This window comes from Anopheles funestus, chromosome 3RL, assembly GCF_943734845.2.
Source record: "Anopheles funestus chromosome 3RL, idAnoFuneDA-416_04, whole genome shotgun sequence".
NCBI lineage: Eukaryota > Metazoa > Arthropoda > Insecta > Diptera > Culicidae > Anopheles > Anopheles funestus.
In genome coordinates, this window is record NC_064599.1 from 74,192,904 (window position 1) to 74,208,761 (window position 15,858).

Genomic DNA, 15,858 nt, shown 5'->3' on the forward strand with positions numbered 1-15,858 from the left:
AAGAGTTCTAAGTAATAGTCACGTTATACAAATAGAGAAAAGATATTTCTTTCTTATATTGTAGCAAAAATAAAAACGTTCTTCTTCTTCTTCTTTTTGGCCTGCTCAGAGTCTATCACATCGCGAAAACATGGCCAGGTCGCCGTCTTCTGGAAAATCGGTCCAGGGCTGCAGTCCTCCATCCACGGCTGCATGCTATCTCCGACAGGTTTGACTCCACTTGATCCAGCCAACGTGGTCGCTGTGTTCCTCTCCGCTTCGGAGAGAAAATAAACCTCGCAGACGTGTTCCAGAGTTAGCAGAAGCCAGTACAGAATCCTTGAAGTAATCATCTGACGAAACGTAAAGCTTTCGATTTCTTCAAGAGATAATATCGCTTAAATAACATATTAAAACAGTAGCTCGATTCTTCAACATCAGCCTCGGTTATAGCCTTAAAATGACACCGGACAACCCAGCTTATAGCCTTACAGCGCCTTAAGGTATGCAATGTATAATATTAGTGAGATAACACAAATATGAAGAAAGCACATCTGAAACAAAATTATTCATTATTAATTCATTGATATTCCTTCATCTCGGTGAAAAGTGAAAAAAAGTTATCAAAACTTTAATAAAATAAAGATTTTATTTGTGAAAGATTTGTGATGATATTTTGTTTTTAACGTTCATTCTCATTTTACCAAAATTGGTTTCAATATATTCCATCAAAAAAACAACAACAAACTCAAACAAGAAATTAATAAACGCACCTCACGCAGGGAATATCATGCGAACACAAAGGGGGCGATTTTTTTGCCCCATCCGAACGCATCAATCCCCATCGTGCTTTTGAATCCACGGCTCCGTCACGGTTTATCGCGGCTGGAAAATTGCCGCGCAGGCAGCAGCAAGCAAGCAACCCCTAGGCGGGATGATCGGCTGAATGGCGGGATTTTTAATTACTATGGAAATATTAAGCCCATATTAATAAATTTGCACCGATGGCCGACCGACCGATCTCCGCAGCCGACCGATGAATATTGCCGTTAAATTCAACAATTATTTGAATCGTTGCTCACCGCACTCACAGGGGGTTGTGTGTGTGTGTGTATGCGTTGCACGTGTTTCGATTTGCCTACTGACAATGGGGCAGTGGCAGATTCCCGGGAACTTGTACTGGCTGTGTCGCGCAAGTTTGTTATTTAATGTGCATCAAATAGAGCGAAATGAGCGGATCTGAAGCATAAGTAGAGGATAGTAAAAGGAACACACAAAAAAAAATCGCACACACACATTTCACAAATGCAGCAGAAGAAAACATAACATCCGATTAATGGATGAGTTTGATACCCGTGAAAAAGCTGCAAGCTTACCGGCCATTTTGTTGTACCTTTTTTTGTTCCTCCTCCGCTTTTCAGGCACACTTTATCATGCAATGGACTTTTTTTGTTGTTGGGTTTATCATGTTGCTGTACGAAAATGCAAATAAATGAGATGAAAAATTAAGTAAAAGAAGAAAAAAAGAGATCTCACACCCATCGAACACGAAAGGACGATCCAATGCGGTATAAATGATCGGAAAAGAAAGCAAGTAAACAACAAAAAAACGAACCTCCGAAACGAATTTCCCAAAAACTTCCGCAAAACCGGCTAAAAAGCGAAAGCAATGAAAATTAACGTACGCTCGAAATTCAAATAACTGGCATGCCGGTAATTATTTTCCTCTTCGTTTAATTGGTACCGGGATGAGCTTGTTTTTTTTTAGTTTCTTTGTGAGGTCGAATGCTGTTCTGCTTGGGTTTAGGGCACGTTTTCGTGCCAATGTTTCGGATCCATTTTCGGTGGCAATCGACTTGGTCGAGCTATCGCTATTTGATCAGTTGTGTCAGGAGGGGTGCGTAGTGTGCGTTGTGAGCAGCGATAAAGAAGCCACCAGCCGAAAGTAGAGTGTAATGTACTTTTTTTTTATTGCTTCTATTGATAACCTACATTAATAACGGTGATATGTGCGATTTCGTGCTGTCCTTTGGGTAAATGTAAAAAAAAAATCAAACGAACGAACCCAGGGTCCGCTTTGCAGGTGTTCTGCCGCAGTGTTACATTTTAATCATGAGCATTTGCCATTAATCAGCCACCGGATCCGGTACGGTGCGTTATGGTTTTTCTACCGTGACACACCGTCTCATTATCGGGTCGGTCCGCTGCGACATAATCGATACGTGATTATCCGTTCATCTGTTCAACTGTAATGGTCACCGAATTGAAATTAAAAGGAACGATTCGGTAATTTGTTTGAAACATAAAAAAACGAAGGTTTAAACAGTCCTTTTCTTACTTTGTGTATACATATATGTGTTATACCGTATTTTTGGTTGAATTTATGAACACAAAATGGTTTCATTTCAGTTTACTTCCCTGGAAATGGCTTTCATGAATATTTCTTCATTAAGAACCATTTTCTTCGAATTAATATGATTTCATCCTGCTGGGAAAAGCTCATCAATCATTGTCACCATAATTGTAAGTGATACTGTTTACAAACAAAGTATTAATGTTGCAATAATGCTAGTTGAACGTAATGTTTGATAGTTTTCCAGACGGCCCCCTCTCTAAGTTCGGCCATACTTTCCGTGAAAGTCTTTGGATGTGGCTGAAATAGATAAAGTATATTAAAAGGAGAAAAAAACAACATTATGAACATTAATTTATGCAAACATTCCTTAATTGATGAATTGGATAAATAATTATATTATAGCACCCTTACGTTACGTGTAAAATTAATATAAAATAATGAGTATACATAAATCATCCGTCAAAGATCATCCTCAAGAGCGCAACACTAATTATCTTTTAATTCTTATCCGAACATTCACTACCGGTTGTAAGGGTTTTTTTTTTGGGTGGGTGATTTAATTTGCTTTTCCAGCTGCAATATCGTATGCGATGAAATTTATTCTAACCCATCAAACTGTCACTTTAATTCCTGCCACAACGCTCCGCACTACGTCGATGTGCATCGCCATCGCTAAAACCTTTCGTAATCCCATCGTAACAAAAATCAAAGGAATGTCTCCATACTTACCGACGACGGTCAGTTTGGCCTGCGCCCTAATTGGATGGTTGTGTTTCGCCGGCCCAACCTGACACTGGTACAGGGCCGCATCGTCGTAGGAAGCGTTGGTGATCCGCAGATTGTAGACACCGTCGCTGTGGTTCTGGTTCAGGGAAAACCTCGGATATCCGACGATTTCATTACCGAAGCCGAGCGCAAACCCATCCTTGGTCCACTGGACCCGCCCGGCAAGGTGTTCTATCTCGCAGCGCAACACCACCTCATCGCCCTGTACCGCCTCGATGTCGTTCGGCGTGATGCGGAAGGTTTGCTGCGGTTCGCCATCGGTCGACGTCGCATATCGACCGCACACTAGGCAGCGCCAACCGAACGCAGGATAATCCGGTCGGTGATAGACATGTGGACATGTGGGTACCATCCCGTACCCGTACCCCGGACACCCCTCAAACGCAACCGGGCGATTTATCCCGGTTTTGTGAGGGTGAGGTTTAGTACATGGTAGAAATTAATGGAGATGAAGAAGGTGCAGCGAAAAAGCAAAGAAGGTAGAAGAAAGGACACGTTAAAGGACAGTTAAGATGCTCGTAGCCATCTGGGTTAAAGTGATCTATAATGTTACAAGGTAATTTCTTGTGGTAGTTGAAACGGGTCCAAAACACCTCACACCGAATGTAACCGTCCGTGCACGGAAATAAATCTTTGGTACAATTAATTTAAAATCAATTTACTTCAATAATGGGAAGGATATAGTTTTAGCCGGGGTGGAGGAAGTATAAGCAGGTAGATAGGTAAAGGGATAACGGGAGATACATTAATTCCCTGTCTTGTTGAGGTATTCTTCATTCTGGATGAGCTAGATTAAAGTGTAGTCAATCCCCTTATAACGAGTACCCCTTTTAATGAGTTTTTCGCAGAACAAGCAAATCTCTATGTTACTAATATACTCATTAGTTACTACATAACGAGTGTTTGAGTTCGAGGAACTCTTTTGGTTTTTGCTGTTTGATGATGAAATCCAAACATTGAAGAAACTATTCCCTGTTATAGAACGTTCGGATATTGCACAGATTAAAACTACCAGAGAATCAACTATTAATGAACCTGGTGACGTTGGTCAATAGTTGAGAATTGGAAGTGGAAAACAATAACATCGAAGAGCTTCCAACGGAGGACATGGCATTATATATTGTTTCTTCGTATGTAGTATAATTCACCTAATCCTGGAGTAAGTGATGCATTGCCTTTATAAGTAAACTACTGCAAGAAGAATTTCGTCACGAAAATAAATTATTCTTAATGATCCAGAATAAATGAAGTGATTATGCTTTTTTAACTTTATTTTCATTTCATCAGGTTGGTAAAAAGAATTAATACATTTTTATTGAGAATTAGGCGTTTGATTTTGAAGCCTTACTTCATTGACTGACAATTCGTTTAAAATAAGCTACATCAGGATTGCACGTATTGGGTCGTCTGGTGTAATTGTAATGACGTACTTAGACCACCGAGGCCTATAGTAGTGGTGGGATTCCAGAGTGGATTCATGAATCTGCTCCACCTCCGACGTATAAAAGCCGGAGTATACTCGGAAGTAATTTTTACTTCCGGAATAACTGCGGAGTAATTACACAGGTTTAATCCTGAGTAACTCCGGATCAATATTGACTCTGAACTATTCCGGCGTTGGTACCGGAAAACTCTCCGGAGTTAACTCCGGTACTGGACAGGATGAGACTGGACAGAAGAGACAAGACAGGGCAGGAGAGAAAGATAAAGATTAAGAAGAATAGAGATTGCACACGAGATTGTTCTTCATAATAATAAAATAATAAATGATAAATATGATTAATAATAATTAATAAAAGATTATTTAGGATAATAAAATAATTGAAAGGAAAAGTCAAAGTCTCGCCTATTTTTCTCGTTTAAAGTTCTTCGGAGAACGAAACCTTCTAGACGATACAAAAAACGGTACAAAAACTTACCCAACATAAGCAAAGATAAAACAGATTTAAAAATTTCCTCTAAGCGTCCTCTAAGGAAGGACGAAATTAGTAAACTATCAGACAAACAACTACTGAGTGTCTGTCATTTCCCGTTGAGAAAAGTCTCAATATTTCTCATCATCCGCAGGGATTTCCGAACAATCACCCATTTCGTCGGAAGTTTATGTTTGAATTTTTCTCATCAATCAAATGTCTTTTAATTTTTAAATGCTATTACTAGCTTGTTACTTTTATTATCCTTTGTTTAAATAATGCTTGTAAAAACATGTTTAAATTCAACACTAGTTGCCAACGGAAAAACTCTTGTGTAATTTTCAATATTTAACTTTGTTCCGGATGCGCACAAATTATTTATGTGTTTACTTGCATCACGATCCCAATAACGATCCCATTAGTAGCTGGATCATTTCCCAGTCGAAAGGATAGATTGGATGTACAGGGATAGTGCCATGGAGAGAGTGGGTCTGTTTTTACGATTCTCTATTCTCTACAGCAATGTAAGAGCATTGTCACGCTGGAAAACTACGTTTTAAACCATCCTCCACGTTAAAAGACTTGTCCGTAATGATACAGAAGAGTAAAGCACATGAAAAAAAAACGCTTCGCGTAAAAGTACGTGAGAAAATAGAGGAATCTTTCCCACCAAGCTACGATAGGGGGATAGTGTTAATGCGAGCAAATTGTAATTTATGGCTCAATCAGAGTGTTGTGGCTGCAGCGTGTTGTTGTTGCGCCTGTTGGTACCATCGTGCCATGTACCACATCGTCGATTGACTGATTTTCACTGCTCCACGTTCAATTGTGGCAGATTCACGATCGTGAAAAATCGTTTCCATCTTCCTCGTGCTGGTAATAAAATCGCATTACATCCGGGGTGAACGATTGTTTTATTTGACAGTAATTAAACATTGAAATGCACGGATTTTTCTCCACCATTGCGAAACGAAATGACAACGCTGGACGAAATGTTTCCCCAAAAACGGTTAGAAAATTAAAAGTGAACGACAACACAAATCAATGCCATCCGGATACGGTGATGTATGTTGGCTAATGTTTCTGGGGCTCAGTTTTTAGTTAGATGTGTTTGGCAAAATGTTTCGAGACATTGCATTTCCCATTGGCCATTGCAATAGATGTCGGGTGTTGATTTCCAATTAACAAACACTGTGCTAAATTACTGGGTGTTTTTAGCAAGAAGTAAAACACAAAAAATCAAAACCACCTCACCGTCAACGAGAGCAATAAATCTCGTTCCGTTCCATCCCGGGACAGTGGAAGAATTGCCAATTTTGTTGGCAGTCTGTGTTTTTTTTCTTCTTTTGCTTCTTCGTCCACCAACAGTCCCTCTAATAATTCACTATGTGCTGTGGTTCTGGTGGTCTGTTGGTAGATCTTCAATCCGATGATATAGAAATCCTGTGAGTGTGCGAACTCGGTGAGTCGTACTGTTTGGCGCCAATTAGTACGGTTGTGGAATATTTGATTCGATAGCAATGCTAATCAACGCAACGTAGAATTTAGTGATGGTTTTTTTTAAATACCATTTTGGAAGATATATTTCATCAAGCCGCAGCAGTCAAGTGTTTGGTTCGGTGGTACCTTTCAAGGATAAATATGAAGCCAATTTATGAAGCAAACCGATCACCATCGACTTCTAATTCAATGATACCCTGATTCGGATTGCCAAAAGGGTTTCCCCGCTTGTCCGAGTGCACTGAAGTGCATTTGTTAGCAGAAAGTGTTTTCTATTTGATTTGGATAACAGATTGGACGTTAGTTGATTGAGCTGAGGGTGAGTTGTATGTCTTGCTTGAAATCTATCACACCTGATAGGGTTAAAGGTATGAATGTTTATTTTAATTGATTGGTGGGGATGGTGGGGAATCGTGATGATTTTACTTGGAGAATTGGAGACTTATTGCTGATATTTATTGTTGCTCTTTGGATCAACTCAGCACGTTTAGATATTTAGATATAACGAAAATAATTTAAATGCTGCAAAGATAGATTCAAGAGACACATAAAGAGAGACAGTACAAGTAAATCGCTGGAAATTTTAAACATTCGAACTCGATATCTTCTTCCTAAATCATTCTTTAGCTTCTAAGGCAGTTATAATTTCACAATAATTGGCAAAGGTCACAGAGAGAAAATATTGATTAAAATTAGTTGAGGTAAATTTCCTTCAATGTTTATAAGTTTCTTATAAGGTGATCTTCATTTTTAACATTTTTTCGTTTTTCTCATATCTTCAATACTATGGCCATATTGATACTATCAATACAACCCATGGTTGTTTTGGCCATGGCTGCTCCGAAGGTTTCGTAGCGGCACTACACGACAAACTTGAGATCAAGTGCCATCCAGACCGTAACCCCCGTTAGCAGGACTCACTTTTTACCCTCTTTGGGTAAATAAAATTCAGAAAAGCCAGTAATGTCAAGCTAAGACTTTTCGAAGGAATATGTATGGTTTTTGGCTAAAACTAACCAGCTTAATCCAGCTACAAAGAATACCATAATACCTTCTCACTATTATTACTACTAACACTAATCCAAACACTAACACCTAATCTTCGTGTGGCTCAATTATAGTATTTTATGCGATGCAAATTGCCTAATTATAGGCGCCGTTTTTAAAGTAGTGTCCGTGATTTACCACTTAACGAAGTAGTAAATGTTATTACAAATTCGTTCCGGGTTTAAAACTAGTTTTGAGCTACGCAAGACTACCTAGACAGCATTTAAAGGATGGGAAGGACATTAAAAATCAATAAAAAAATATAAAAACAGTGTTATTAATCCAAAATTGAATAAATAGCTTTATACTGCTCGCTGAAAAATTAGCCTTAAATATTTTTATTAAAAATGGCTACCAAATGTTCACCATACAAAACAATTGGTAGCTAAAGCTGTAGAAAGATAATAAAAAAAAGGTTTATATTGATCCAGCACTTACCAACATTTAAGACGATGGAAAAGCAGAACAACTTCACCGCCAAATACATCATTCCGCTTCACCCTGTCGAAGCTTTGCAAAACCGGATCGGTGTCAGAGGCAGACCACAGACCATGTCCGGATGCCGGAAAGATTGCGATCGGAAAAAGGATGACACAAAACAAAGCGCACGATGAAAATTGCGACAGATTATTTTTCCAGCTGATTGGTAGCAAGAAGATCCCAATTTTGAGGAGATAACGGACAGAGATGGTATCAGATCGGCTTATGTGCGCTACCAAGGGGAACCCATTTTTCGCCAAGACGACGACGACGACGACGCACGCCCTGACGCCTGACCTCACTAGCACGGGATCAGACGATCTGCCGTTTGGAGTGTGTGTGTGCCTCACTGCCGGCGAACCGTATGAACGATGATTGGGTGTTTATCGTCCGCTTGGTAATCGGATTATATTCGAATCCCGGATGGGGTGTTATTCTCCGCCCGCTTTTACGTGCCAAAAGGGTTGACAAATTTTACAATCCAGTTCATTGCGATGGTATTATGAAAAGAATGCAAGTCGTGCCAAGCTTTGGAGGAACGTCATATTGTACGGATTGGTCAGATTTCATAAGCAATCGGTATCGTTTTTTTTGTTTTTTTTTGGTGTATAAATAGGGCCCACCACTATTATATGTATGCGAGAAGCCACATGCATCAAACGGACCGTATCCTTCCGAAACGTGTGGATGTGGTGTTGCCTCGCTGCGGCACAAAACATGAAGCCACATACGACCGTAGGCTTAATGGATAGTAGTGGCTTTAAAAATGTTTGCATGATTGGCCAAGGATTATGCTTTCTTTTGTCGTACGGGAACGATAGGTATCTCTTGACGCACGGAGCTGCATCATTTAAGTGGGGCAAACAAAAGCAAACACACACGAAAGAAAAAAAAAGTCGAAACCTGTGTGTGTGTGTGTGATAGAGAGAGAGAGGAAGAGAGTAGCAAGGCAAGGGAGTTTTGGGTGATATCAAGTAGAGGTTTTACTGCGTTGCGGTAATCGTAAAATTAAAATGGAAACGAGGCAGTAAATGTGATAGGATGTGATAGGAAAGAAACCGTAACGCGTTTGCTGATGCTTTGCGAAATATGCAGACAGCATCAATTTTTGGAAAATAAAATTCTATCTGGATGTGATTTTAACATATCATCTTGGTGGAGGGAATGTAAATTATTGATTGGTGTTGTTAACACTTTCGCATTTGTGTCTATATCACAGTTTTTTTGTGGTAAGAGCAGATTATAAACTACTGTAAAAAATGAATTAGGCTCAACTTAAGAGCGTACTTAGTAGAATAGGATCTTTGGATTAAAATCTAATTTCATGCATTTGACCGGAATCTGTTAAAAAATAATATTTCCTAAGAATTAATAAAGTTAAATTTTTTACACAACAAACATGAGATAGAGAGAGATCATTAATTTTTTCCAAATTTTCGACCAATAACCTAAGTTATGTCAACAACAGAGGATCACAGAGGGTTGAATGTTGGTGTTGTATTGAGAATCTCAAGCTTTATATGTCTCGTGTTGTCATATGCCTTCAAATTCTCCTTCGTTACCTTGGTGTCCCGCGTCCGGAAATCGTTCTTAAATCAGGATATCTCCAACACTTCCCAATCGCTCACTTTTCCCTTATTCTCCCGTCTAAGCTAGCGTGTAAGTCTAGTGTAATAATTAAGAATTATTAAACCGTAAGGAACAATAAAGATTGGCCATAAAAATTATAAAAAAATATAAAAAACCAGAAATGGCAGGCTCTTGAGGTTGCAGTGCCATAAAGAAGAGAAGCTGTACCCTAGCTATTGTGAAATGTTCTTTAGCTTGTGGGAGTTCATTTTTCGAATTCGAAAAATAGTATCCAAAAGTAAATTTTGTCGGATAGACTCCTATAACATGCTCGCCAGATTTATACTTTTCTGCCATCCTCGTAAAGTTAGTCTCTAGCAAATACCTTGGAGTTGGAGAGAAAGAATTAACCTTAGTGTAATTTAATACTGGACTCTATGCAAAAGTGTTAGAATTCTTAATTAATCTAATCAAAAAACTCGTTCGTAATGCAATGTTTAACAGTAGAATCCTTAACAAATCCTTGACAAAACCCTTGACAAATGAAAGTAATCATGAAATCATTATAAATTCTTCAATTTACAGTTCTGAAAGCTTTCATAGTTTTTGCCATTCTGTCATTAAAAGTGTATTTAGGTTACAAAATAATGTTGAAAAAGATTTTTTTTTAATTTTATATCGTAATTGACAAATAAAAAAAATGTTCAAACTGCTTTTTAGTTGAATAACAATTAATTCCAATTTAAAAATATTTCACAAATAAAGTATCCCTTCCTTCATAGTTAAAATCAGACCTTTACCATTACAAAGCGTACGTGCCTATCGTAGCTAAAATAAGCAAAAAAAAACCTTCATCGTAACATCTGATATTATGTTGTCCGTTGTCAATATTGACGGCAAACCTATCATTTTCCGATGCTGCTCAGCTGTACGATGTGTAGATCTACCGAGTCGCAATCTCGATAATTTATTCCAACCGATGCCGGACTGAGGGACCGGGAACAAATTCGTCCCAAGAAAATATAGGTTTTCCAAGAAGTCACAGATTGATATTTCTTGGACGTTGAGCAAAACGAAATATTGCAAGAAACCCAAATCCAAAAACTTGGTTTGAGGCATAAACACTAATAAGGTTAGAATTGTTTAACAGCAAGCACACATTCCACAACTAGCACAATCCTTCCCCCCCGAGCCGGTATCGTTCGCTGCTTATCACATCACTGTTTGTGTCTCACATCATCTTTCTTTTCTCACTCCGTATCACACACCGTATCACTTGGTGTGGTGCAATTCGTTTACATTGTACCGTTTTTTTTGCCTTCTTTCCACTCTCCCACAGCACTAATGGGCCGTACACCAGTGTGGCTGGATGCTTTTCTTTTCTATTTTCACGAAAAGGATGCTTACCTTTACCGCTGAAGGAAAGCTGCTGGAAGCACTGACCGTATGTCGCAGCACTTGTCCACTTGTCCGTGTTTGTGTTGTGCCTGCTGGATGCTATTAAGAGTGTCAAATCTTCGACGTCAAGCGACGTCACGGCACGAAGGGCATGCGCACTCGGGATCGACTGTGAAATATTACCCCTAAGGTAAAGTGCAAAAAAAAAAACAACTGACTTTCAGCGTGCATTTAATGGTCAAGCAATTGGGTTTTTGGTTTGAAACTTTTTTTTTCAAAACAAATTTCCACGAAATTGTGATCAGATGAGTGTAGATTTCCGAAGAGCTAAAAATAAATGGCTATAATTTGATGGAATTTTCCTATAAAAGATACCTGATTGCGGATCTTTTTAATTGATTTTAGGATGTTACCGCTACACGGGAACGGGCGGAAGAATGTGATGAGCTTTGATGTTTCGATGCACGTTAGCGCTTTTTGGATCAAATATTATCCTTTCCTCAATCTCCGTTTGGTTCCTCCGCTGTTTCGCGTTAAGTTTCAACCGTTTCATTTCCGTACTGCGGTTGATGCACGTTCTACCTACGGGTTAGTGGCAATACTGACAGCATACGAAAATTGTACCTATTGTTCAATCAGTAAAATCAATTTATCTTGCACCAAAAATACATTCCCAGGCCCAGTGTTGCATAGCCCAGTATCGGAATGGCCCGGAATGTATGGGAGGCAATTGCGAGGACATGCCGGATGCGTACGACGTGCGCTTCGACGAAATATCACACGAAACACTAATTAATCAAAGCCCAAAATTTAAATTGACACCATACAACATACCGCGTTCGCGCGTGCGGTATTTGTTTTTCGCCATTCCTCCACCAGAGTGGCGGTGCCGGAATAATGACGGACGACTTTTCGGTACGTACGAATTGGTATTTTGGGTGAGCCGTGTGCGTGTTTGGGTGACTTATAACCTTAATTACAACGCAAACAGCATGCCATCGATAACGGGTTAAATCAGTAATTATGTAAATTAAATCATTGCTCACACAGACAGAGCGGAATGTTGTGAAGGAAAGAACTTTTTTTGTGCATCATTACTGCAGTGGCAAAGCTTAAAGGGCACACCGATTCGGAGAAAGATCCTGGATGGGGGATAATACTCATTATGCAGCATTCAAAGATGCATGTCTTTTACTAAGCATAGGGGGTTTGCCTAATAATTAGATGTCAAGTTTGAAACTACTTTACGGTAATGAATATCACTAGAACTACGAGATCAGCCATTTTGATTGAAACGTTTCAATTTAGGAGTTGTAGAGTTTTAAATTAGTTAATCTAACAGAAATTTCATAGAACGAAAAACATTGAAATATAATGGACCTTTATGAAAATGTTCATAAAGTAAGTACGAACAAAAAACGCTTAAAATACTTGATGATTCTAATTTCGAAAAATAACAGTTACCGCTTTACTATATCCGTTCTAGTTGTGATTTACAATTTTTCCACCAAAAACTTTCCCAGAATACGATTGATATCAAATAGGTACAATTATTTCATTGCTAATGATTGCGGGTCAATGAATTATGCGGAACCATGCCATGGTGATGGATGTAATTAGTTTTGAGTTGAGAAAGGCAGATGGGTCAATTATCGATGCCGTAGGTTAGCGTGGAATTAGGTGATTCTCGTTTCTTAATGGAATGAAATTTATAATGCACGATTCTAGGCCACTTAGAATGTGGGCTTGCAAATGCAGTAACATATGCAGCCTGGGTTTGGTAATTAATTTAAGAATGCGTCTACGGATGTCGTAGCTAATGATCGTTATTCTAGAATGAGATTTTCATAGTAAGCGTTTTGTTTTATCGGATATTTTGAATTTGGAATTAAAAAAAAAATCGTTTTATTTTTCATTTCATTTTGTTTATTATTATTTGTTGCAGGTTTTAAATTTTTTTAGTAATTTTTTGTATGTAAGCACCTTTCTATTGCGTTAGCGTTCACTCAATTATTTTTTTTTATTTTTACTAGAGCAATAAATTAATCAGCTACACATAAAAGTAAAGGTAATTTGGTAGCATATAATTAAAAAAAATTAATTTATTTTATTTACACTATACAGATAATAGTTTTCTTTTCATAGATTAACAGATGTGTCGATTGACTTAGTGTAGTAAATTGAAGAAATTCATTTCGGCACTGATTAAAGCTAAAAGCTCTCTTGTATTCTCTATTATCTCCTCTTTTCCATTTGATTACTGTAAGTTACTTTTTCCGATCGTTCCCAGCGTTGATGTCTTTGATTCCCATATACCCCTGAAGGTATGCAAAATATGGGTTTTTTAAAAGACCTTAAACATGCTACGTAATATTGTTATTTTTATCTGATTTCCTTTTTAGTTATTATAAATACAACGCTAATGCTATTTTTTGTGTTTTTTTATTAATTTATTTTTATGTTTTAACTTTTTGTTTTCATTCTTCCTGCACTACTTCTGCGAAAATGTTTATTTCCTTCACAAACTAATTCTTATTTGATCAATTTAAACGCAATACACAACCACTAAAAGCACTTTTGTTTTACTTGCTCGAAGTGATCACTACAAAAGGTAACCGCATGGACCATTTGCATTGGCATCGAGCGGTTTTAATTGGCATCCAACGGTACCAACTATAAAGAAGGCCAGTTTTGCAAATTTATTGGAAAAGTTACATCAAAGCCTGTGCCGTCGATGAAACTAATATTTCACCACAATAGAAACGATGAGCGATTGTGGTGGTTGATGTTAAGCTGCAGTGAAAATCTTTTACCATAATGCAACCCACACATAATGTGTACCAAAGAAGCATCGAAGCGGGGTTTTTTTTTCGCTGACTGTCGTTTTGCTGAAGAGACGCTACAATGCGTTATAAGTTTTTCAATTTATGTTTATTCTTTTGCGATATGATATTTAAAAACTTATTCAATTATACCGTGCCGCAAGGATGCCACTTGCGAAAGGATCACTTTTCACTAACAATGGGAATTAACAAGCAGTGTTTCGAGGGTAGTTTTTGTTTCTTGCGCGTTGTTATTCAACGATTTTCCTTTAATAAGCGCTTAAATATGAGAGCGATTGAGTTTTCTTAATTATTGTACATTTTAATTCAAATAATAAAGTTAAAATTCGCAAGCGCACAAGCGCAAACGACAAACAAAGATGTGTCTAGGTAATGTGAAAAACGAGTTGCTCTTGGCTTTGCACGAATATCACATTACAAGTTACTTTTCCAGTGTTCAGATATGCAAAGGAAAAAGACAAAACAATTTAATTTATTATATGACCACCCACACACACACACATAAACGAAATCTATAAATGCTGCTATGCCATGCGGTTGATGGAGAATGAAGCTTCAAATCCTTTTCCGTATGTGGCACTGTACCGTTTTATGGAAAAGTTTCGGAAGGAATTTCTGGCCAAACGATTACCAGCGGTGCCTTATCATTCGAGAACCAGTGGCAGTGGCTAAAACTCGCTTTCGCACGGGTAGATGAAAGCTGTCAAAAGTTTTAGTCACGGTCAGTTGTAATGTGCGAGCGTATTTGTACCCAGAACTGGGTACAGCTAGCTCGATCCTTTTTCGAGAGCTTTCCCAGAAATGCATACGAGCAACTATGATAGGGAACGTTTCGCATTACTTTGTGCGAGACTGAAAGATGGGCAATTTAATTGCTAACATTTGAAAACGGATGGTTCGCCGGGTAACAGCAAAGGATGATGGTCCAATTTGGGTGATTATTATTGCATTAATGTACAATGCACAATTATAGTATGCGTTCGTGGCCCTCACGTCCACTGCTCCGCCCACTGCTGGTGTGTAAAGCTTGTTTTTGTGTGTTTCCATCAAAGCGCAATGTTATAACGCAAATTGTGTATCGGAAAAGTGGGAAATGTGTGAAGTTAGCTCGAAATCAAAGTGAAAATTAATTACGTCATGTACGTAATATCAAATATTAAAGATAAGAGCAAAAATATTCAAAGTATCCTCACTAATCGATGGTGTTGCACATTTAAGTTGGTATTGACTCAATTGAATTTATTAGAAGGCAAGATTAAAACAATAAATCTGTATCTGTAAATAAATAAATATATAAATAACACGGATAAATAAAATAAATAAATAAAATAAATAAATAAAACATAACACATCAATTAATAGTTGATTAACAGAATAGATAAAAATGAAGTAAAGATACTATGGAAGTTTTTATTTCCATTCACAAGTAATGGCATTATGCATTAGAAAGAAATGCATTGTGATAATTGTACATTTCAGCATTTTTATGCTGGCAATAAGGTTAAATGCCATAATAATTACTCATAAATAAATAAATAAATAAATAAATAGTGACATTATTATTATTTTACTAATGAAAGTAATATGTTATGTGTTGTTACAATGACGGGCTTTCGCGGAGTTGTCGATTACATATTTTTAAATTAGGTATCTAATTGTTGTAATCATACAATAAATAAATATTGTTTCAAGAAGTCTCTTTTTGTCACAAAATCATAAAAAAATCTGTAGAACTATCAAATTTACTTACTAAAGCTGCTTAATTTTAATGGAAATATCAACTTTTGTAATGATCATAATTTTTTTTCAACGCTAATAAGTTTATTGCAACCAGTAACACAAATAAAAACTTTATCAGAGTTGTAATCGCCGTGCCTTACATACAGTTAATAGGATTATTACATTAAAAGGTAATTAATAATCTTGTAAAAATTGGTCCAGATTGGTATTTTAATTGGTGCTTATTATTAAGTATGAAAAACATTTT

The 15,858-nt window shown here is 37.6% G+C and overlaps 1 protein-coding gene across 3 annotated transcripts; it reads right to left on the reverse strand.

Moving 5' to 3' along the window:
- Positions 1–1,925: 1,925 nt before the first annotated feature.
- On the reverse strand, positions 1,926–11,818 carry LOC125767103 (irregular chiasm C-roughest protein-like). 3 transcript variants are annotated; one of them, XM_049433367.1, is made up of 5 exons: positions 11,404–11,818; positions 11,038–11,213; positions 8,020–8,091; positions 3,065–3,406; positions 1,926–2,632 (listed from the first exon to the last, which is right to left on the reverse strand). In XM_049433367.1, exons 3-5 carry the CDS (start codon positions 8,069–8,071, stop codon positions 2,592–2,594), a joined length of 435 nt encoding a protein of 144 aa, XP_049289324.1. In that variant the 5' UTR covers positions 8,072–8,091; positions 11,038–11,213; positions 11,404–11,818; the 3' UTR covers positions 1,926–2,591. The 3 variants fall into 3 exon arrangements, with proteins under 3 accessions (XP_049289324.1, XP_049289323.1, XP_049289325.1); XM_049433366.1 differs by lacking the exon at positions 11,404–11,818 and having other exon boundaries at positions 11,038–11,222; XM_049433368.1 differs by lacking the exons at positions 11,038–11,213; positions 11,404–11,818 and adding an exon at positions 9,624–10,201.
- Between the last annotated feature and the right edge of the window lie 4,040 nt (positions 11,819–15,858).

Excerpts from the sequence above, each read along its gene's own strand:
- LOC125767103 (XM_049433367.1), bottom strand. The coding sequence starts at position 8,071 with ATGATGTATTTGGCGGTGAAGTTGTTCTGCTTTTCCATCGTCTTAAAT. Across the intron at positions 3,407-8,019 it reads TTCCATCGTCTTAAATGTTG|TGTGCGGTCGATATGCGACG; the intron begins GTAAGTGCTGGA and ends GGCGCTGCCTAG. Across the intron at positions 2,633-3,064 it reads GGCCAAACTGACCGTCGTCG|CCACATCCAAAGACTTTCAC; the intron begins GTAAGTATGGAG and ends TATCTATTTCAG.